Source organism: Cyprinodon variegatus, unplaced genomic scaffold (genome assembly GCF_000732505.1).
Source record: "Cyprinodon variegatus isolate N-32 unplaced genomic scaffold, C_variegatus-1.0 Scaffold232, whole genome shotgun sequence".
Taxonomy (NCBI): Eukaryota; Metazoa; Chordata; class Actinopteri; order Cyprinodontiformes; family Cyprinodontidae; genus Cyprinodon; species Cyprinodon variegatus.
In genome coordinates this window covers 1,035,274-1,057,802 of record NW_015150685.1, presented here as the reverse complement: position 1 = coordinate 1,057,802, position 22,529 = coordinate 1,035,274, and the positions used below count along the sequence as shown (strand labels likewise).

Genomic DNA, 22,529 nt, shown 5'->3' with positions numbered 1-22,529 from the left:
CTATCCCTAAACCTAACCTAAACTCAATTCACACCTTAGTCCTAAACCTAACCCCCACCCCAAGAAGAGAAACTTTCCTTATGGGGACCAGTTGTTGTTCTCCACAAGTACCTATGAGTCCCCAAAATGTAGCATATTCCTAGGAAATTGTCCCCACCAGGTATTAAAGACATGGCCACACCTTACACACACACACACACACACACACACACACACTGACAGCTATGGCCCTCCGTGTGCTGAAAGCCAGCCCTCCCTCCAGCCATCCTGATAAGACAGGAATGTTGGAAGCACTGCAGCTTCAGTTCAAGCAGCTCTGTAAGATCTCCCTGTGACTCATCTCTGCTCATCTGTGTAGGGTGGGGTGGGAATCCTCTAGAGCTGCATCTTTCAGAACTGTTCTTCCAGCCAGAGGTGTCAGGTTACAGACTGCTCCTCAGATGATTTTCTGCTCCGAACGTGTTCAGGGATAAAACAGTGATGGACTCGTCCTTCCAGCTGCTCTCTTCCTACAAAGACTCTTTATTTCTGCCTCGAGCCACAGCAAACAATGTGTCTGCTGTCAGGAGGAGAACCCCGCCACCCCCCCACTCCACCCCCCCGACCACCTTCAGCAGCAGCAGGAGCAATCCCTCCAAACATCTGTGGGATTTGCTCCACAGCAGGTGTGGAAGATTACAATGCAAACAAGCCGCCAGGGTTCAGCCCAGGAATGAGGAGGCTGCGAGGCTCAGTCTGGTTCTGCAGAACCAGAGCAGAACTCTGAGACCCGTTCACATCAGCAGGGTCTAACTGGCAGCAGTTCAAACTACCAGAATAAACCTGAGAGAAGTTAGAGAGACTAAAGTAGATCCAACAAAATCGCTGGAGGGAACAAAGCTCAGTCACCGGGCCGGACCAAACCAGAACAGAGTCCAGTCATGGTGGTGGGAGGGTGTGGTCTATGCAGAGCTGCTGTGGGTTGCTGATTCTGGAGCCAAACAGTCATCTCTGCTGAGTCCCACTGGTTCTTTGGATCTCTGAGCCCCCCGTAGTTCAGAACATGGCTGGTTCCACTGGTTCTTCATCGGTGACCTGACCAGCTACAGTCACACTTATTGCCCATGTGGTTCTGCTCAGCTCTGGAGGTCCCAGCACAGATCCAGACCCTGAACAGAACCTTCAGCTCCAGACATTAATCTGCTGCTGGGTTTGGATTTATCGTTCCGCTGTTTCCGCGATGGCTGTAAGGAGTCCAGATGCTCTGTCCTAGGGTGAACTGATGTCCTCTTCTTCCTGTCCTACTTTTCATACCTAAAAAAATGTCCAGGTGGGAATTTCAAAATCATCCAGGATTTTGGTCGACTACAGTGCAACAGACCCAACCCGTCAGCACCGCGGTGAAGATGGGTGGAAGTTGGATTTGGATATTAAAGCTCTGTTGAGTCAGCAGGATCTAGCAAATGGTTGATCCGACTGAGGGACTCTGATGTCAGCCAGCGTCTCTCAGCTGCTCCCTCCTCCCACACGTGGTGGTGCATTTAGGGACTGTCAACAAATCTCTGAACTAAGCACTCTTGAGAAAAAAAAAATCAATAGATTCCTTATCTTATAACCAGCTAAGATGAAACTAATATAAAGTCTTGCCAACAGATAACATATGTAAAGCACACTTGCTTTTATGCAATTTTAAGCTATTTTCAATATTTAAGATATTTTTAATACAAAGCTGGGAATTTTCTTCAATAGCTTCCAGGTCATGTGACCTACTGACTCAAATTCTTTGTTAAAATTGTTTTACTAACTTAGCCTGATGAGATACACACATTATTATCCCATTTTAGGCTTTTGTATATTTTAAAACGTTTTTATCACAAAAATAATTGATATTTCTTCAATAGCTTCCAGGTCATGTGACTCACTGACTCCAAATTTATGTCAAATTGTTCTACTACATTAGTCTGATGAGGAACACATATTTATTCCATTTCAAGCCTTTGTATATTTTTGCCTTACCGTGCAGCTGTAAGCATACTGTAGGGCAGTGTTATTCAATCCTGGTCCTCAAGGCACCCTGCCCTGCATGTTTTAGATGTTTCCCAGCTTTCACACACCTGTTATCAATTGATAGCAGATTATTAGGCTTTGCTGAACTGAAATAATCTGAATCAGGTGTGCTGAACCTCAGAAACATCCAAAACATGCAGAGCAGGGTGCCTTGAGGACCAGGGTTGAAAAACACTGCTGTAGGGTTCGGTCGCTCCGTGCCCAGCTGGCTCCGGATAAGTCAGCCCCAAAACAAAAAAGTGTCCTCCTTTTCAGAAACCCAAATCTGGTCACCCTACTCTGGACCAGCCCAGCTCATTAACCCTCCACCACGGTGCTCAGTTTGAGCTAGAACTCAGGAAGCTGCTGGCTGCAGGTTATTCTGGTTCTGACACATCTGGGCTCCTGTTTGGCTAAGATGAAGGAAGATTAGGAGAAGGAATCTACATCTGGATCTGCTTTCCTCATGACTGCCTCCTTGGCTCTGTTTATGGCTCTCAGCTTTCATTAAACTTCAAATAAAAACAGGAGTTAAATGACAACTGTAAACAGATAAAGAGTCTTGGTTCAGAAGGGTCTGTGGAACCAGCAGGAAGAAGATGAGATGTTCTACAGAAGCCCATAAAGCTCCACCTGAACCCCTCAGATCAGCACAGTTGATCTCCTCCAGAATGGGGAGCTGCGCTGTGTTTACTTCATGTGTAGGGAGTTCAGGGTCCGAATAGAACCTGACCAGAACCAAAGAACTGAAATAAAACCTTAATGGAGGTGCTGTTGCTTTTACCTTTTCTCCAAGGAGCCAAGAAGGAGAAGGACCTCTGCCAGCTGATGAAGAGCCCAGCCTTCTTCCTCCTCAGACTCATGTTGCTGAGGATCAACCCTCCTCAGATCTTCCTGATCCGTTCCTCTGTTTTGAAGTCTAGCTGCAGAGGAAAGGCGTTTACTTTAGAGGTGATCGCTGGTGGCGCTGGAGTTCCTGCTGGAGCGGCTCTCTGATCTGTGGCTGGAAGCAGCTCCTTCAGTAGAGCAGAGCGGAGCAACGGGGGAGGGACTCCAGGAGGAGGAGGAGGAGGAGGAGCAGTTCAGGCCACCAAAGAGGGTGGGAGATTCAGCAGCAGATCTCTGTGCCCCCATGTTACTGCCACACCACTTATATCCCACAGAATAAAACTGATGTAAAAGGTTACATCTACACCTTAGAGAGGGGGTTCCAAAAGCAGGGGGCAGGGGCCCCTGGGAGAAACCAAGAGGGGGGACACAAGATCACTGTGATGTTAGCCCTGAGGTCCATAGAGGGACAGAAAAGATCATTAAATATATAAAATAAATTAATGCCATTTTTATATATTTGTTTTAACAAATGATTTAAACATTAAATGGACTGTGGTCAGAAAATGTTGATTTCTCTTATTTTATATATTTAGTTTATGCTATTTGTCAAAAATGCTATTTTACACAATGCCTGAGTGAGGGGTGTTTGTAGACAATGCATACTTATTCACATAATTCTCAAGGTTTATTCATAACATCTTACGGTTTAACCAAAGTTTCTGTGATTTGTTTTGATTCTGACTACTTTAAGTTAGGAAAACAAACGCTGGCCAGATCAGAACAGGGCTGATTACCATGCAATGTATGATGTCCTGTTTTCACTTTGCAAAGATGTAATAAAATGCTGACTGAGGGAAATCCATCGATCTCCGTTTATGTAACTGTAGGGAATAGTTGAATACTTGTTTCCCTCGAAACTGTAAAGGAATACAATCAGAAAAATATTAAATACTGATTTATTTAGAAACAACAATCTATTTAAAATGATTATCGTAAATTATCCTTGCATGTATAAATAAACACAGAGTGAAGTAAATGGTGGTTGGAGCAGAACCCTCTGAGACCCTAAGGTCCAGCCTGCTCCTGCGAGCCAAACCAGAACCAGCAGTTCCCCTCTAAAACCGGAGGGTGGTAGCAGTTGAATGTCCTAATTTTTAATTACCATATGTCACTTCCAATTAATTTTTTATTAAAGGTTGTGTTTGGTTGCACTGACTGCATCCTCCAGGGATCCAGTCTATCTGGACTGAATCCTTGGAGGTCCATGAAGATAAGGAGAACGGAAGAGTTTTGGCTGTGGATTCAAACAGGTCCAGCCTTCCGCAGCTTTCTCCATCCGTACGCTCTGTTGCCAAGCAACTGTCACAGTTGACAGACAAAGCAGGCAAAGACTGAATGCCGAAGTTTTACTGCTGTTTTCTTTTTATTTATTTATTTCTATCTATTTATTAAAGAACAGCCAATCTGCAGCAGCCTGGGCTAACGTTAGCCCATCTACAGCAGCCCTCTCTCTACATAGCCGTATGCAGCGGTACTTCGCATACGGCCCGTATGCGAAGTACCGCTGCCTCTGATGGAGGTTTGACTGTTTTATTTTACAAAACATTAATTGGATTGGTGCTTATCTGTAAATCATTATCCCCCCACTATCTCTATTCTCCCACTCTGTTAGTTAAATCTCTAACTTTCTGCTCTCTCTGCTTTTTCTCATATCAGCTTCTCCTCGTCTGTTTCTGTTTGGCTGTGACTCCATCCTGGAGAGAAATATCAGCTGTGCTGCTGCCATCAACACCTTTGTTTACAGATGTTAGAGATCGGCCTGTTTTCCAGTGTAATCCTGTTTCTCTGACTGTGACTGGCTGGGTGTGCTCTCTTTATTCTCTGACATGGGAGCTGGCTTGGAGAAAGGTTTATAGAATTATTAAGCAACAAGGCTAGGCTAACTGCCTGCAGTGAGGATAATGCTTTATTTTGCTTTCTTTGCCTCCTTTCCAGACCTAGGTAACAGATCTTCCCGGTCTCAGGAGACTGAGCCTGGTTCTGCTGGAGGTTTCTTCCTGTTAAAAGGGAGTTTTTCCTCTCCACTGTCGCTACAAGCATGCTTAGTGTGAGGGATTGCATTCGAGTCAATGAGTCGATGGAATCAACTGGTTTTTCTTAGATCGAAAACTTTGAATCACTTTGACTGGATGATCTGGTGAACTGTAAAGTGTCTTGAGATGCCGTGTTGTGAATTGGCGCTATAGAAATAAACTGAATTGCAATTGAATTAAATGTAAAAGGAATAATTTCAAGTTTAATCTGACTAAATTATGCACTGCAAAAGATAAGGGGGGGTTTAGCACTGTCAAGAAAAGGCTGGTATCACTTGTCTTTTTCTTTATTGCATTTATCTAAAATCCACCTGCCCACTACAAGGACCCCGCTGTGGGTCAGGCTAGAGGAACAGTCCTTTCTCGGTGGAGGCCTTCCTCTCACAGATGGATAGACCAGTCCCCTCTCACGATCCGGTAAACAAAATAGAATTTGTCCAATTCAGAATTATGGTGATATTTACAAATTAGACATTGCATTTTCTCAAACAAAAATATTTAGTACAGTCAGACAGAAATCCAGGCAATATCCCATAAGACTAGAGAGAAAAACAGAAGAGCTTCACATTTCTAGGAACTTATTAGAAGTATGCAGGCGCCTAAACTGGATGGGATTAAAGCCTGTTGGGATAGGGATCTAGCTCATGAGATTCCAGAAAATGATGTTCATCGTGGCACTGTTATTCGTGTGAAGCACAATCTCAACTCATTTTTTTTATAAGATATTAAATACCGGTAGATCCCACTGGACCTCTTCCAAACTGGCAAGACTAAAACTCAGAAACAGTGACTTATGGCAGAGATGTACTGGAAAGGTTGCATATATTACATTATTGTGACAAAACAAGACATGTGGAATTCGATAATTGTGTTTGTAAATAAGGTGTTGGGCACATTTGGTCAAAAACCCTGCATTATGCCTGTTAGGATTACATTCAGATAATATTAAAATGTCGAAACATCAGAAATCTTGGTGCTGTTTAGCTATGACAACAGGGTTCAAGATAACTTTACGCCACTGGAAATCTCCCACTCAGTCCACGTTTAAGGAGTGGATACAGGTTCTAAGTTCAATGGTCACCTATAGGGTGGCTGGGAGGGAAGACATATTTAATGAGGTGCGGTGCCCATTCCTAGCTCAATTGTTTTTTTCAATTGTTTTTCTATTTATATGTTATTAGATACAGGAACAGTATTGCTGTAATAGACTTTCTAGGGTGTTTCAGTGTTGTTTTGTGATTTATGTTATATGTTGTAAGTCTGGCTTCTTATTTACATTGTTGCTGGACTACTTTTTTTATTAGTATGTTTATTATTATTACCGCCTTGTTTTATGGTTATTTGTGTAGGGAAGGCAAAAAAAGAAAGAGCTGGACAGTTGCTGATAAGTGGACACAAGATGTTTTTTTTCTGATCCATTTTACTGTAACAAGATAACGGGTGCTTTTCTCTATCTGTCTGAGAAAAACAATAACTTAAAAAAAAGAAATAAATAAAAAAAAAAGAAAAAGGAATCATTTATTATTATCTAGAGACTATTAATAACAGGAGGTGAAATGCTGCTCCAAACGAGCTTCGAATGTGGTGATGTCATCAGTACGCTTCTGTTCCAATTGATTCATATCTATTCTGCATGCCACCGTTCTCCCAGAGTCCAGATTTTCCTGTGTTTTTCAAGAAAATACTTGGCAAGGACACACTCTTTACTTGCGTTCTTGTGAATTGAGAAACGACTGAGGAGTCTTCCAATCCGAACAGGCCTCGATGCCGCATTATAACATAATCGGCTGACGAATCGTACCTTCAGAGGACACAGCCGCTCAGCAAATACATTCACCATAAACTTACAACCAAAATACAGTTATGATTTCTTCACATCAATATATTATCATTAAAGATGAAAAACAGAAAATTTAGACTTTTTGAAAAAATTTTATTGATTTCGTTTATTATGGGATAGAGGGGAAGAGGGATAGATTCTGCTGTTATTTAATAAGAAAATATACATTTAATGCATTAATCAGAAGCATAAACATGACATCCATGATTAGATAAACGCATGTGTAGAATAATTTGAAAGTGCTATATTCAGATGCTGCGCTCGGTCCGCTTGGTGCCGTCAGATAAGTGTAGATGGAGCCTAAACAGAGTCTAAAATGCTTTCACAGGAGCACTTCAGGCTCAGCTACTCCCGTTATATTATGATGTTATGACAAAGGTTGGAGCATGAAAAGGGAACCCCTGAGAGGCCATGGTGGAGAAGGAGGTGGAGCTACAATACGCCAGCACATCTACCTGCTTATATTAGCTCAGGGATGTCAAGTGGAATCCGTATGAAACTTCCATCCAACATCGTCCTGCCTGCAGACATTGATGATCCACTAAAGGCCGCTTGGGGGAATTTTAGGATTTATCCAGATATCCGATCCAGCTAAAGCAGAACCAAAACAGTTCTACTGCAGAGGATTCAGTTTCTAGATCAGGGGAAACCAATTAAAAATCAGCGGGGTCCGAATAAAGAAAATCATCAACCAGTAAAGGTCTGGAAACATTTTTATTTATAATCTGTTACTTTAAACAGAATTTAACACTGAAATGACGTTTTTATGCATCCATGTTATACATTGACTTTTTAAATAAAGAAAAATTAAAATCTAAAGTGTTTTTTGAAGTAGAGAACAATCGGTTCAGTTTGGTATAAAGACAATTTCCTGATTCACATCTTTTATAAAACACCTGAACTGACTGTTATTTTCTTTCTTTTTTCTGTCTTAATGTTGGCAGTGGGCTTTATGCTGCCCTGCTAGGCTTTAAACCTGGTTTGAATGGAGACTAAGCCATTCTAAAGCACATATCAAGGAGCTCATTCTGAGCCTGGGTCCATATTTATTTTTGATTCTGTTCATGGTGGAGAATCCTGCTTCACAGCAGCAGGTTGAGCCAAACATCCTCTAAATGTGCAGGGTCATCTTTGAGCACAACCGCAGTTCTTCCAGCAGTCCACACTTTCTCTGCTCTCTTTTTCTCATCATCTTCTCCTTCTTTCCCATCACCCGGCTTGCCACAGGTTTGCCTGCTGTGTCTAAAAGTAGCAGCAGCAGCAACCCAGACTGATCATTGGCTGAGTTGGATCAGGTGTAACCTGGAGCCGGACGCTCCAGAGGGCTTTACCATATTAACAGGAGAAGCGGTGCAAGTGAAATTGGACACTGTTGTCGGACAACATGCGGTATATTATGAATGTTTTAAATCAGGTGGGGTCCGGATTAGCCAGCAGGTGGGTCCAGATCCGGACCCCAGTCCATTAATCTGTGACCTCTGTTAAGAAATAAACTGAATTGAATTGGTTTGATCAGTTTTATTTAATGTATTCTCAATGCAAATTGTCTAGAGTAGCATTACTTAAGACATTTTGAAATGAGAAAGCTTTCCGGATGGTAAGCGAAACATCTTCAAACTTGGAAAACAAAGTCCAGTGGTTTTGGTTTTAACTTTTTTGGGAATATTTGGAAATTGTTAAACATTTTAACAGAAAATACATTCAATATAGATCATCAAAGGGGGAACGGATTATTTCAGGTGGCTAAAATATATGATTCCCGTCCGTAACTCTGGCAAATAATGATCAAATGTCACCAAATCCTCAAGGTTTGTTGTTGGTGAAGAGAGGAATAAAGACAGATAAAGACTTGCAGGTCAATTAATTCCTTCCCATGTTATGGAGGGGGAACGGATTATTTCAGGCAGCTGAAATATCCATTCTCTCCTCTCCTCCTCTCATATTTTTGGGGAATAAAGAGTAACTGTGTCTAAATTCTCTAAAATTGTTTATGTGTGATAGCATGTCGTATACTAAAATGTTTTTAATCCAGTAATCTGTCATATTTTACATTAGAACGTGATTTACCAGAAAGTCTACACACTCGTCTTTTCAGGAAGTCTTAATTGTTGTGCCCTGTTATCAGCCAGTTTCCATCCTCTCATATAAGCAATGAAAAATTATAAACACACACGAGTTGGAAAACTGTTTGGTAACTGACTATTATTTCTGTCCGAAATTCATTCTTCAGATCAGCTCAGAAGCGAGATCTGGGGTTCTCGGGGAAACATCCAGGGCCGTAGCCCAAGTAAACACCCCCTAGATCCGCCACTGAGTAAGATTATGAAGAACCACAGTGCAGCGATTGAAAGTATTGATTGATTGATTTTATTAGAGCATCTAGAAAAACTGGGCCAGCCTTTCCGGTACAGGACTGGACTGCTTTAAATCCTACCATAAAGGAAGGGACCTCTATGTGTCAGCAGGGGACTTTTAATCAGACATCAGAAAAATCATGTGGGGATCCTCAAGGCTCCATTCAGGGTCCCCTCCTATTCAATATCTGCATGCTCCCCTTAGCTCAGATTAGAGCAAACAACCATAGCAGCTACTATAATTATGGAGATGGGACACAGCTTTAAATCCCAATGTCACCAGGTGACTCTGACCCCATCAGAGCATTGGCTAGATGCTTAGAACATCAATATGCACCATCATTTTCTTCAACTGATTAAAAACAATACTGAGGTAATAATCTTGAGACCAAAGGGGAGATGCAGATTAAGCTCACAGCTTCAGCAAGAAACCATTGATTATGGCTAAAATCTTGTCATGATGGACTCAGACCTGAACCTCTAGAGCAGGCATCCTCAAAGTCGGTCCTCGAGGGCCCGCTGTCCTGCAGGTTTTAGAGGTTTCCCTGCTTTAGCACAGCTGATTATAATGATTGCAGTAGAGCAAAAGCCTGTTAATCAACTATCAATTAAAATCAGCTGTGCTGGAGCAGAGAAACATCTAAAACCTGCAGGACAGCGGCCCTCGAGGACCGAGTTTGGGGATGCCTGTTCTAGAGGCTCATAAAGGGAGTTACGAAGTCAGCCTTTTATCACCGCAAAATCATCTCTAGGATTAAAGGGCAAATGTCCAAGCAGGATCTAGAAAAACTCATGCATTTATCATTTAAAGGTTTGCATAAGAAAGTCCATCAGACAGCTGCAGCTGATCCAAAATGCTGCTGCCCACGTTCTCACAATAACTAAGAAAGTAGATCACATCAGCCCAGTTCTGTAGTCCTTCCAGTGTCTCCCTGTAGCTCAGAGAATAGACTTTAAAATGCTGAAATCACTGAATAGATCAGCACCTCAATATATAATGGGTCACTCTCCCAGACCACCCAGGTCTTCTAGTTCATACTTTGTCCAACCAGAGCTAGAACCAAACATGGAGAAGCAGCATTTAGAATAGAAATCAACTTTGTCATTGCATTGTCAGAAGTACAAAGCAACAAAATTAACTCCCTGCATTTAACCCATCCCTTTGGGGAACAGCAGGCTGCCATTGTGCGGCGCCCGAGGAGCAATGTGGGGTTAAGGGTCTTGTTCAGGAACCCAGAGTGCAGGCTGTGGGGATCGAACCTGGTACTTGCAATGTTCTCAGAGCACAAGCGCACTGTTCTAACCACTAGGCCAACATGCCCCAAGTTTGTTAGTTCAGTTCCTATGCTTCATTGATCTGGAACAAACTCCCAAAAGAAATGCTGAAAGCCTGAGTTCTTTGAAGTCAAAGTTAAAAACCCATTTGTTTAGAGCTGCCTTTAACTGATGAAGGTAAACTGTTGAGGTGGTTGAAATGTTTGATTAGTTTTACTGTGTTTTCATCTTTATTTGCTTTTATTGTTTTATTTTATTGTCTAACTCTTGTAAAGCACTTTTGAAAGGTTCATGCATGTAGAAATTAACTTGCCTTGATTGACACATTTAAACTGGATTTCTGGTACCGCTTCCCCAGTGGATCAGTCCCTATTTGGACATCATAGAACTGCAGTATCTGTCCTGGAGGTGCAATGGTTTATTTAGATCTGAAGCAGACCTGGAGAGGAGGTTCAGATCTAAAGGGGGAACTTCTTATGGGAGGTAAAACAGTCCAGCTGCTCTGAGAACTTTGGCCTCAGGATGATAGGATGACCTGAGCTGACAGGAGTCTGAGTATGGCGTCACATTTATTTCAAAACCCCTGCAAGCAAAGTAAACATATTCACATGTATGTTAAACTACTTCAGGGCATGGTTTATCTACCACCGCAGAAAAAAAAAATCACACATGCACGAGAAACTGCTGCTTTCAGAGGAGAAAATGGCTCTCCACACGCACCAGCTCCTCCCAGACGCGCAGTGGATCATGCTTGGGATCTCACCGCGTGCACAATTTTTTTATCCATCAGCCACACTCGAGGATGGCTGCGCTCTGGAAAGCGTCTCTGCCCTCTGATTTTCTCCTCGCGAGAAGGAAAATGTGTTTTGACAGGTTGGGAGAAGACAAACGTCTTCTGTAAGCCCCCTCCTCATTGGGCCTCGCAGACACGATCATTAATGTCATTGTATGTCGTTCTACGGCTGTTTATTCAAAGATAGCACTACTGTATGAGGAATAATTGTGCTTTTTTGGGGCAATAACAGTTGTGAATTCCACTTGCCCCACGAACCGCAAACCTTGGAGAAGCCTCTGCCACTGTCCCGCCTCCAGCCATTGTCTTCACTTATGGATGACGAGCTGTCAGTCAAAGGCTTCCTGACACTACTTCCCATGGTATCGTATCTGCAAGGCCCAATCAGGAGGCTTACAGAAGACGTTTGTCTCAGCCCAACATGTCCAAACACATTTTCCTTTGCGTGGGGAGAAAATCAGTCCGAGAGCGCAGGCCACTGAATACAAAAGGGAAGAAATGTTCTCCTGAAGCGGGAGTTTCTCACACGTGTGCGATTTTATTGTGAGGGGGTAGATAAACCATGCGCAGAAGTAGTTTAACATACATGCAAGTAGGTTTAGTTTGCTTGCGGGGGTTTTGAAATAAATGTGATGTCATAGCTGAGGACCCAAACGGTCTTAAAGCCAACTAACTTTCTTACCAGAACCCTTTCTGTCCATCCAGAACCAGAGGCGGCTCCTCGGGTTGTTTAGATGGTAAATCTGATCACAGATGTCCCCTCTTCTCTGCTGCCCTTAGAACACGTGGAGACGCTTCAACCCAGAGTGAGCAGCACCAGTACGGGCCGACTGGGAGGGTTCTGGTCTGACAGAACCATGAAGAAAAGCGGATGTTCTGAGCAGCCAGAAGGCTCTGTCCATCTGTACTGAGGTTCTGATGGTACCACCTGGAACAAGCACCCTTTCAATCCTTCTAAGGTGAAGGAGAACGGGCCAAAGCCTTCCCAGCTGGATGAGGACAGTGGACCAGACCAGTACCCAATTCTTCTTCTACCATCCCAAAACAGAACCGGTTTCACTCATCATACAACGCTCCACCGCCCAAAACTTTTCTTCTACACATTTCAAATAACTTCAGGCAGGACATTTCTTTAGATCCATTTATTAGCAAACATATAAAGAAGGAGAGGAAGGTCTAAGACATGAAGACCAACAGGAAACAGGAGAACATGGACATCAGGGAAAGACAAACGTCTAAATTCAAGAAGATTTCTTCTTCTGGCGGAGAGGGGACAGAACGTTCCAGCGCCTCGGCCCAGGAGCTCTGAAAAACAGCCAATCACAGGAATGGAGCGTAACCATGACAACACAGAACTTCACTCACAGTCAGAGGAAGAGACAAATTAGAGGCGAGTGCAGCTTGGCTTCACGTCCCAATGCTGGTTGGTGAAGTTAGGCCACGCTCCCTTTGCCCTTACCTTTCAATAGATCTGCAGTGCTGTGAGCCCTCTACCACTGAGACTGCTGGTTCTGACCCAAACCTCTTTGGACTCAGACCAAAGCTTGGTGTCAGAAATCTAGCTTCCCTTTTTTATTTTTCTTCAGTACTAGCTACATGTTGGAGAAACAATCCTAATTGGAGATTGGATTACCAAAACAAAGAAAGCTGTAAGCCTGGTTTACGTTCCAAAACCAGGTAGTCTGCGTGCGTCTAAGGAGGACCACCTCCCGATCAGGAGCCATAAGGTTGGGAGAAAATCCAACATGTTTGAAATTCAGTAGGCCGTCGTAAGGTAATCATGGACAAATCGCTCATTGGGCAAACAAGTATTCTTCTTCTTGTTCTATATATATATACATCACATGTATTACCAGACATGTAAGATGTAATTACCATAAAAATCTTATCAATACATGTATATTACATCATTTAATGCATCATTGTTAATACATCTGTATTATTATGTTCCATTAATGCATTCATGTTGTTGTGATGGATTTATATGTTATATTACATGATTTATAGACTTCATTAACTTTATGACTACGCAATGTGATGTGCCTATTTTTTATTATAAGTTAAAGTAATCTACTGATGTTATGAAACAGCTAGTGTGTCTAAGTGATCAATTTATCTTTATTTTAAAAGTCGCCCTAAAAAACGGTTTGAATGGATTGTTTACATTGTGACCGGTCTAACTAGGGAGTACCAATATGGCAGCCGGTGGCTTCACATTAACCCTGTACTGCAACCAGCAATCCAGTGAATAAATAGAGATCAGTGGGCCATTCCTACTCCTGTCTAGGTAAGGGTCGGCGAATCAGTAGGCGTTTGTGTAAACAACACACCCACACTCTCAGACCCCTACCCCCTCCCCTAGCGCTACTTTGCAGAAGCGAATAATGCAGAATGTGGAATTTCAGGGTCAGACAAAGAAGAAGGAAGGAGGAAAACTTACGGTTGTCCATTTGATCTGATGCTGGACTCTCCGCTGAAACCTGCAGGAACAGAACACACCGTGTTTCATCACAGAGCGCCACGGGCCCCTGTTCTGATGCAAAGGGGCTGAAAACAGCCTGGTTTAAAAGATCTTACTGGTTCCTGGGTCACTCAGGATGGCGCTGAGTCCTTCGTTGAACGTCAGGCTGATCTCAAAACCTGAGACATATTGAAAGCTTCAGATTTCCACAACCATAACCTTCTAGACTAGAAGCTGTAGGTGGACTGCTATGAGGAACTTTGGATCTACAAATTGTGGAGGCGTGCAGGGGAGGACCCGTACCTTTGGGAGTGCTGACGGCTCTATCCTTAGCTCCTCCTCTAACGATGGCTGGAAACAAAGGAAGAAAAGATCAGCGACCAGACGGGTCTAGCCCGGTTCTACGGGGCCCAGAGGCCAGCTGAGCTCAGCTCCTACCTGTCTTGTCAGGAGTCATCGATTTAGTGCGACAATGGTCCTCCTTCCTGAACGGGCGGACAGGCCTGCTACAGAACAACATGTTAACACAGATCTACGGGTGCATTCTATCAGCTACAGATCTGGGAGCAGATGTGGCGACCCAGCGGAACCTACCGGTCGGTGTGGGCCAGTCTGGTTGGGCCGGAGCTTGGAGGAGGCGGCTGAGGTGTGGTGAAGTTGAAGGGCAGCAGGGGTCTCCTGGCAGGAGAGAGGAGCTCTGAACCCTAGGGAGAAACCAGAGCAGTGATGCCTTCAGGGTCAGTCAGGAACTTTTAGTCTCAGCATCAGGACCAAACTTCCAGGAACATGGTCCAGCCTCATCCCTATGATACCTTTCAGGCTCAGCTCTGATTTAAACTGGTTCCTCTCACACTGCGGTAGAACATTTCTACAAACCAATAGAGCCAAAACTAGATATCCTCTAGAGGACCCCATCATCTCCTGGATCTGAGGAACCCATCATCTCCTGGATCTGAGGAACCCATCATCTCCTGGATCTGAGGAACCCATCATCTCCTGGATCTGAGAACCCCACCAATCCCACCATCTCTTGGGTCTGCAGGCTGACCTTGGGTAGGGTCGTTGGGCCATTCGCCGTAAGGCTGCAGCTCTCCATCTTCTCTGCCATCTCTCTCTCCTTTTCTGCTGTATTCAGAGCAAACTCCACTTCAGCCGCCAGCTGCTCATCTCCAGCGAAGAACTCCTTCACCTCATTCCTATAGTCCTGCATGGTTACCTAAAGGAGAACATAGAGGTGAAGCTCAGTGTGAAGGCGGAGGCTGGAGTGTTTGAGGAGCAGGGCGCCCTCACCTGGAGGTAGGCCATGAGGTCTTTGAGGACAGGGGAGCGTTTCTGCTCCAGAAGGTTCTTCAGGCTGATGATCAGAGGAACTGTGTTCTCTATGAAGGCCTTCTTCTGGACCTGAGAGACCACCTTCCTCTGGGCAACCTGCAGGACAACCTTGGTCATGGTGGCCACGTTCTCCTCCTCTGACTCCTCAGCTCCCCCTGCTGGTGCTGACACTGCCTGCAGCTTAAACTCTTTCAGACTCAAAACGTTGAAGGTCTCCGACAGAACCTCGGCTCCATCTGAATCTAGAGGCAGCTCCTCCTCTGCAAAGCATGCTGGGAAAGCAAAAGACAAACTGTTAGAGGTCTGAGTCTCCCTACCTTCTCCAGATGGGCCTGGACACTCCGACCCAGCTCACCTAAGACTGTCTGGCTGATCTTGTTGGTGGTGTTGAAGCGCTGGGCATCGGTGAAGTGTTCCAGAAGGAAGCGGTAAATCCGAAAGCGCTTTTCCCTGTTCTGAGCTCCCCTCAGGGAGAACCGGGCCTTCTCTCTGCACACAACATAAAAAAAAACAAAAACATTTATCTGTCCTGGTAGCGACAGCAAGGAGGCGCAGAGGACTCAATGATGCCAACATGTGGCAGAGAGAGAGAGAAACCAGCAGATGGGACACCGAGCAGCGCAGATCCTTCAGATCTGATTTACCAGACCAACAAAAACCTGATCTAAAACAGACTAGAACCAAAACAAAGATGGATTCTGAGGCGACATGGAACACAGAAACAAACTAAACCAGAGAGGATGTTGGTTTCCTGATTAAACAGGTCTGAAGAACCCCGAATCCAGCATTAGAACTTCTGGCTGAGCTGTGGTCCGATTGCAATCAGCGATCCTTTTCAGGAGTTCCATGGTGATTCTGGTAGATTTAGATGACTTTTATTGTCATTTTGTATAACAAGGTGCATGGGAATTAATGCTAACGGCTAACCTAAGAAGCTAATACTGATGTCACACCTAGTGAGATCACTCAAACATCTGCCCTCCCCAACAGCTCCGACCCGAACTGGTGACTCTGACCAGGACCGGCAGCTCTGACCAGGACCCGCAGCTGAGACCAGAACTAGAGGCTCCGATCGTAACCAACAGCCAGAACTGCTCCGAGGGAGGGGCCTCAGTCTTGCTCTGGGGGAGGGGCCTACCTGTCGCTCTGGGGGAACTTGTTGTAGGACGTGTGCTTGTCGTAGGAGTTGAAGTGGAAGATGCACTCGATGAAGTGCTGGCTGAACATCTCTGGGTTCTTCTTCAGCAGCCGGTGCAGCAGGCAGTACTCACACAGGCTGCAACAGGAAGGGGAGCGTCAGGATTCTGGACCAGTCCCAGTTCTGAAGGAAGACCTGGACTCACCTGGCAATGGCAGGAACCGGATCAACCAGTGCCATCATGAAGCGAAAAAAGAGGGAGCCTTTCCATTTGACAAACTCCTCCTGGAAACAGAGATGGTGGGTCAGAACCCGGACAGAACCCGGCAGCAGTAGAACCTCCTGATGCCCACCTGCAGCAGGTTGGTTAGCATGATGAGGGCGTTCTCCCTGACCACGGCGGAGTTGTCCCTCAGGCAGGCGGACACGTTGGGGATGTACAGGTCCACCATGCTGGTGTAGCGGACGCACAGGTCGCACATGATCACCGCCACGTTGTTCCGGACCGCCACGTCTGGGCCCACCTCCAGCTCCCGGGCGAACACTGGCAGGTACCTCTGGGCAAGCTTCTCCTGCTGCAGACACAGCTTACCTGGAGAGAGGACCGCCGGATCAGAACTGACCAGCTCGCAACCAGGCCTGATCGGAGCCTGATTGAAAACAAAACCCGTTTGGAAGCGGATCTGATCGGAACTGGTCCTGATCTAATACTGGACCTAATTGGAACCAGAGCTGATAGGGCCTGATCAGAACCAAGTCATATCGGATCCGTGCAAAGCCGGGCCTGATCAGAACTGAAACCGATCAGAACCGGGCTTGATCAGAACCGGGTCTGATGGGGGGAAAAAAACAGTTTGGAACCGGATCTGATCGGAACGGGCCCTGATTTAAAACCAAACCTGACCAGATTGGGCCTGATCAGAACCAAGTCCTATTGGACCCATGCGGAACTGGGCCTGATCAAAACTGACCCCGATCAGAACTGGGCCTGATCAGAAAACAAAACCTTTTTGGAACTGGACCTGATTGAAAACCAGACCTGTTTGGAAACGGACCTGATCGGAACCGGGCCTGATCTGAACTGGGCCTGATTGAAAACCAGACCTGTTTGCAAACGGGCCTGATCGGAACTGGGCCTGATTAAACAACAGACCTAATTGGAACTGGACATGATCCAAACCGTGCCTGATTGGAACTGGATCTGTTCAGAACCGTGACTGATCGAAAAACCAGACCCAATTGGAACTGGAAATGATATGGCCTGATCGGAATCGGGCCTGATTAAAAAACCAAACCTGATTGGAACTGGACGTGATCCAAACCGGGCCTGGTTGAAAGCCTAACCTGTTTGGAACCAGATCTGATCGCAACTGGGTCTGATTGGGGCCTGATTAAAAACCAAACCTGTTTGGAACCGGACCTGATCAGAACCAGGCCTAATTAAAATCGAATCTGATTGGAACCGGATCTGATCGGAACAGGGCCTGATTGGTACTCGATTGAAAACCAAACCTGATTAGAACTTTACCTGACGAAACCGGGCCTGATTGAAAACCAAACCTGATTGGAACTGGATCTGATTAGAACCGGGTCTGATTGAAAACCAGACCTGATTGGAACTCGGTCTGATTGGGGCCTGATTGAAAACCTAACCTCTTTGGAACTGAATCTGATCGGAACAGGGCCTGATTGAAAAAAAAAAACCTGTTTGGAACCAGATTTGAAGTGAATGGGGCCTGATGGAAAACCAAACCTCATTTGAACTGGACCTGATCAGAACCAAGTTGGATCGGACCCATGCGGAATCAGGCCTAATCAGATCTCAGCCAGATCAGAACTGGGGCTGATCAGAACAGGGTCTTATTGAAAACAAAACCTGTTTGGAACTGGACCTGATCGGAACCGGAATCTGTTAGTAACCGGAATCTGATTGGAACCAGGCCTGATTGGGGCTTGATTGAAAACCAAACCTGATTGGAACCGGACTTGATCGAAAAACGGCCCTGATTGAAAACCAGACCTAATTGGAACCGGAGCTGATTGAAATCCAAACCTGATTGGAACTGGATCTGATCGGAACCGGGTCTGATAAGAACCAAGTCGGATCGGACCCATGTGGAACTGGGTTAATCAGTACCAAGCCTGATCTAAACCGGATATTATCGGGACAAGGCCGGAACGGAACCAGGCACTGTGGCACCTCACCTAACGTGATGACTCCATGGGCTTTGACGCTGGACGGCAACTCATTGTCCCTGAACTGGGTCAGAGGCTGAGATGTTGGCAGATCCTCCTCACCGTCTGGAAGAAAACCAGCCAATCAGAACTCCTCTCTGCCAGACCGGTTCTACACCGACCAACGGGCTCTGATGGTCCATCAGAACGGGCTGGATCTACCTTACCCACCTGCCAGCTTCTTGGATGGGGATGTGAGGACAGATTCCACCAGCAACACCGTCCTTCTGCCGACCTTGGCAGGACAGTGAAGGGAGGCTGCGCCCAGGGTGTGGAGGTGTTTGATCTGCAACACACAACATCTGCTCAGTCAGAGTCCTTCAGAGGACACTCTGGGTCAGCTGGTCTCCGAGCAGTCTGGGTATTCAAGGCTGCTTCTAGAGTGGACACCTCCCACTATTTCGACATCATGCTGTACACCATCTTGGCTGCAGTCCTGAGCTTCGGTGTCTCCTCAGTGGAGTCCAGCTTTAAACCAGTTTGAAATGGTTTTGGTTGTTCTCCTCCATGGGGGTCCAAGTTAGGACAGACCTGAGTCCTTCAGGGACTGATCGGGGCCCCTCTCTGACAGGACACTGTTGCCCTCTGATGTTGAGCAGAATTCACGATCAAACATCTTTCTCTAGAATGTTCTCGCAGCCTCTAATGCTACATTCACATCGCAAGCGTTTTGAGCAGCAGAAGCAGCTGGTCTCCATGCAGAGTCAATGCTTGATGTGCATCAAGGCGCATCAGAAGGTCCTCCAGCATGTCTAGGGCAGCACCAGCAGCGCCTCATAAGCTTCTACAGGGTTTATACAGGAATGATTAACTCTAATTTGTTTAATGTTCTTAGAAATAATTTTAATGCCATTAAAAAGTACCCATGACTAAAGATATAATTTAATGACTCAATGATTTTCAATGACCTGTGGAAACCCTGAACTAACTATCATTTTGCAAATATTTTTTGATTAATAATCTGATAGCAAAAGATTTCTTTAAGATGACTTTTTATGAAATTTAACCAAGTAAAGGTAAAACTTTTCCACTTGACGAGTTCTGGATAGAGCAGATTGACAGATGAAAATGGTTTTTTTTTTTTATAAATAAAAAATTTTGGTATACTGCTCTAAGTGGGTCGCTCTGTCAGCAAAAGGAATATTTTAAAGTCTCTATAGTCCACATTTAATGATGTTTCCAAAAAGGCGACAGAAAAAGTAAATACTGTAGACAAGCCATGATTTGTTGTCGCCAAAGTCTCCAGTAGCAGAAAAAAGTAGCTAGATTTGATGCTAGGCGCTTTTTAAAAATCAAAGTGTTAGAGGGGTCTGAGAAGTCGCTAAATATAGCGACTAAAGCGCTAAGTTGGCAACACTGCTCTTCATATCGTTTGTTTTCAAATGGTTTGCTGCTGTCTGTTTGGACCTTTCTGAACATGTGCAGCAAATGAACGGATCCAAAATGGTGGACACTGAAGGGGGGCGGGGGTTATCAAAAACACAATGTGCAAAAATAAGGAATAACTGTATTAATCATACATGTAAACAGAGCTTTATGGGGCCCCCAGGAACTTGCACCAAAGTGAATGAGTCAATGCAATTAACTGGTTTTCCTTTGAACTAGAGGCCTGCATGGGACAGATTTTCCAGTCCCGCGCCCACCCGGTCCCACAGTGTTCAGTCCCGCTCGCTCCCGCAAAGAATTATGATTTTCAGTCCAACTCCCGCCCGCACCTGTAATAGTTTGTTCCCTCATGATTCCAACGTTCACCTACTGCTCAAGGCAATTGGTGTCATTAGTTTGAGGAATTAAACACGCTGAGCTTAGCTGAGCACATTACTGGCCGATTCTTCACCGTATAGTGCATGATGTGCGGTATGAGCTGCAATATCCAGCACATTGTGAAGTATATACACTACCGTTCAAACGTTTGGGGTCACCCGAACAATTTTGTGTTTTCCTGAAAAGTCACACTTATTCACCACCATACGTTGTGAAATGAATAGAAAATAGAGTCAAGACATTGACAAGGTTAGAAATAATGATGTGTATTTGAAATAAGATTTTTTTTTGAACGGTAGTGTATATGATAGACATAGACTGGTAATTTATGACTTTATTTTGCATTTTATTTTACGTTTTAAAACACGTTTTTAGTTCGCAGGACTGCCGCTTATCACCGCTCCCGCCCGCCCCCGTACTGTGCGCTCTCCCTCCCGCCTTTACCCACAATGAGCTTTCACATCCTTCAACAATTAAACATACAGTGAAACCAGTGATGACATTGTCAGTACTGTAAAGTGTACAACATTAAGTGAATGTACAGAGAAGGACTTGAGTTTTTAACATTTTCCCCCCTGAACCCCTCTAAAATGTCAGGATCTGACCCAGCATGGATTCAGACAGCTATGACCGATTTAAAGCATTTTGCAGAAAATTTTAGAATGTTGTTTTTTGTTGTTGGTATTCATGTAAATATACTTATGTGATACCTTAGTATACAATTGTTTAGTTTTTTTATACAACTATTTTGAAGTTATAGCCCCCCCAGAGAGAACTCCACCAGCTGCCACTGACTGGGTGTGAAGTGGGAGTTAAGCAAAGATTGAGGCAGCTGGTCCAGGGCTCCTCCTTGGTGCCGTGGTCTTCCTGTCCGCCACCTTTAAGCCTCCTTCTACAAAGTTCTGCCTGGAATGAAATCGCCATTCTCACCATCAGGTCCTCGTTCAGGTCCTGAGTTTTGTTCTCGTTCAGGATGATGCCAGCTAGATAAGCCTCGCAGATGGACACCAGTTCACCGCAGTGCTGGTTCAGGAAGGCCTGGAGAAGAGCAGACACATCAATCATCATGGTAGCCACTGAGAGGACACAGACCAGCAGGATCATACTGACGCAGCTTTTGTTTTTCTAAAGTTTCCTGCAAGGTTCATATGAACGGTACCAGCCTGGGTCAGAGGGCTGCACCTAGAGCTGCTGGGAAGAACATTTTAAGCTAGTGGTGTGTGGCAGTGGAGGGGAACCTCAGGGCTGGGAGCTGCTGGTGTCCCTCTGCTGGTCACTGAAGGTACTGACCCATGAAGCGTAGAAATAGAGTGGCTCCTAAAGTGTGGTTCTGAATTAGGAAGGGTTAGACCTAGGAGGAGACAAACCGTAACGCTGTCCCACCTGGGTAAGTCTGATGTCTTCACTGCAACCCAGCTGGTAGAGCGTGTCCATGGCGGCGCTGATCACCTCCAGGGGCAGGCGGAAAGTCTTCAGTCGGGACATCAGGTCGGCTGCAGACAGAGGAGAGACTTAAGGACGCTACTCCGGGATGCCCGAAGCTCTGCGGCACCCTGCGGCTGCTCACCGATGATACGCTCCTTGGTGTCCTCGTTCAGGTGAGCAGCAACGTCTCCGACCACAGACAGGATGTGGCAGCAGCTGGTCACGTTTACGCTGTCCGATCTAAGGCCAGGAACCCAGATCAGTATAAAAGGGACCAAGCAGAACCTACCGGACCAGACTGGTCCTCACCTGATCATGGTGTCCCAGGCGTCCAGGATCTGGCCGTGGGGGACTCGGGACACTGAGGAGACGGCCTTGGAGAGCAGCAGCCAGGCTCCTGCGGCGTGGTCCGTCTGCGTGTGGGAGACCAGGCTGGAGATGAAGGCCGGGCTGAATTTGTTCTGTTTGGACCAGATGCTGAAAGCCCGGCTGAAGTATCGACTGGACAGGAGAAGGAGGAAGCTGTGAGACATTGGACTGAGGGATTAAAGCAAAAAAAAAATATCCTGACACAGGCAAGAAACTATATATATATATATATATATCTCAGAGACTGCTTGGATGATTGAAGAAAATTCAATACCAAAAATGCCCAGAAGATGGAAAAAGTGTATCTATGTCTACCACTTGCATGAACCACATTTGTTTTGATATCCAGTTTTGCTGCTAAGCGTTGTCCTTAACAGGTTATAGATTAAACTACACTTACAAGGTGAACTGTTACAAAGGTACATAAAATTCAGTCTGGCGTTCAGAGAAGATTAAACATTATAATAATTAAAATAATTCAACAATTTCAACATTCCAATAACTTTAAACTTTGTCCATCAGTAATAAAATGGCAAGTTAACCCTGTAATGCCAAATGTATCATATTTGATACATACGGTTTCTGAAATGTTTT

At 45.0% G+C, this 22,529-nt stretch overlaps 2 protein-coding genes across 5 annotated transcripts in view; both read right to left on the bottom strand.

Annotated features, from left to right (window-relative positions):
- The window catches only part of LOC107088890, a 24,757-nt gene extending 21,723 nt beyond the window's left edge, over positions 1-3,034 (bottom strand). For all 3 annotated transcript variants that reach the window (XM_015381357.1, XM_015381359.1, XM_015381358.1), the window contains exon 1: positions 2,810-3,034. In XM_015381357.1, coding sequence (XP_015236843.1) covers positions 2,810-2,888 — 79 coding nt within the window. In that variant the 5' untranslated portion in view covers positions 2,889-3,034. The remainder of the gene's footprint in view (positions 1-2,809) is intronic.
- Positions 3,035-12,380: 9,346 nt separating this feature from the next.
- The window catches only part of ncapd3 (non-SMC condensin II complex subunit D3), a 33,064-nt gene continuing 22,915 nt past the window's right edge, over positions 12,381-22,529 (bottom strand). Inside the window, exons 17-34 of one of the 2 annotated variants that reach the window (XM_015381391.1) lie at positions 21,876-22,067; positions 21,709-21,806; positions 21,525-21,634; positions 21,072-21,179; positions 18,549-18,663; positions 18,348-18,443; positions 16,496-16,734; positions 16,348-16,427; positions 16,143-16,280; positions 15,360-15,493; positions 14,963-15,276; positions 14,721-14,888; positions 14,267-14,376; positions 14,111-14,178; positions 13,976-14,023; positions 13,789-13,851; positions 13,652-13,691; positions 12,381-12,516 (exon numbers count right to left, since the gene is read on the bottom strand). In XM_015381391.1, the coding sequence (XP_015236877.1) occupies positions 12,453-12,516; positions 13,652-13,691; positions 13,789-13,851; positions 13,976-14,023; positions 14,111-14,178; positions 14,267-14,376; positions 14,721-14,888; positions 14,963-15,276; positions 15,360-15,493; positions 16,143-16,280; positions 16,348-16,427; positions 16,496-16,734; positions 18,348-18,443; positions 18,549-18,663; positions 21,072-21,179; positions 21,525-21,634; positions 21,709-21,806; positions 21,876-22,067 (2,185 nt within the window). In that variant the 3' untranslated portion in view covers positions 12,381-12,452. The remainder of the gene's footprint in view (positions 12,517-13,651; positions 13,692-13,788; positions 13,852-13,975; positions 14,024-14,110; positions 14,179-14,266; positions 14,377-14,720; positions 14,889-14,962; positions 15,277-15,359; positions 15,494-16,142; positions 16,281-16,347; positions 16,428-16,495; positions 16,735-18,347; positions 18,444-18,548; positions 18,664-21,071; positions 21,180-21,524; positions 21,635-21,708; positions 21,807-21,875; positions 22,068-22,529) is intronic. The other variant, XM_015381392.1, reaches the window with a different exon arrangement.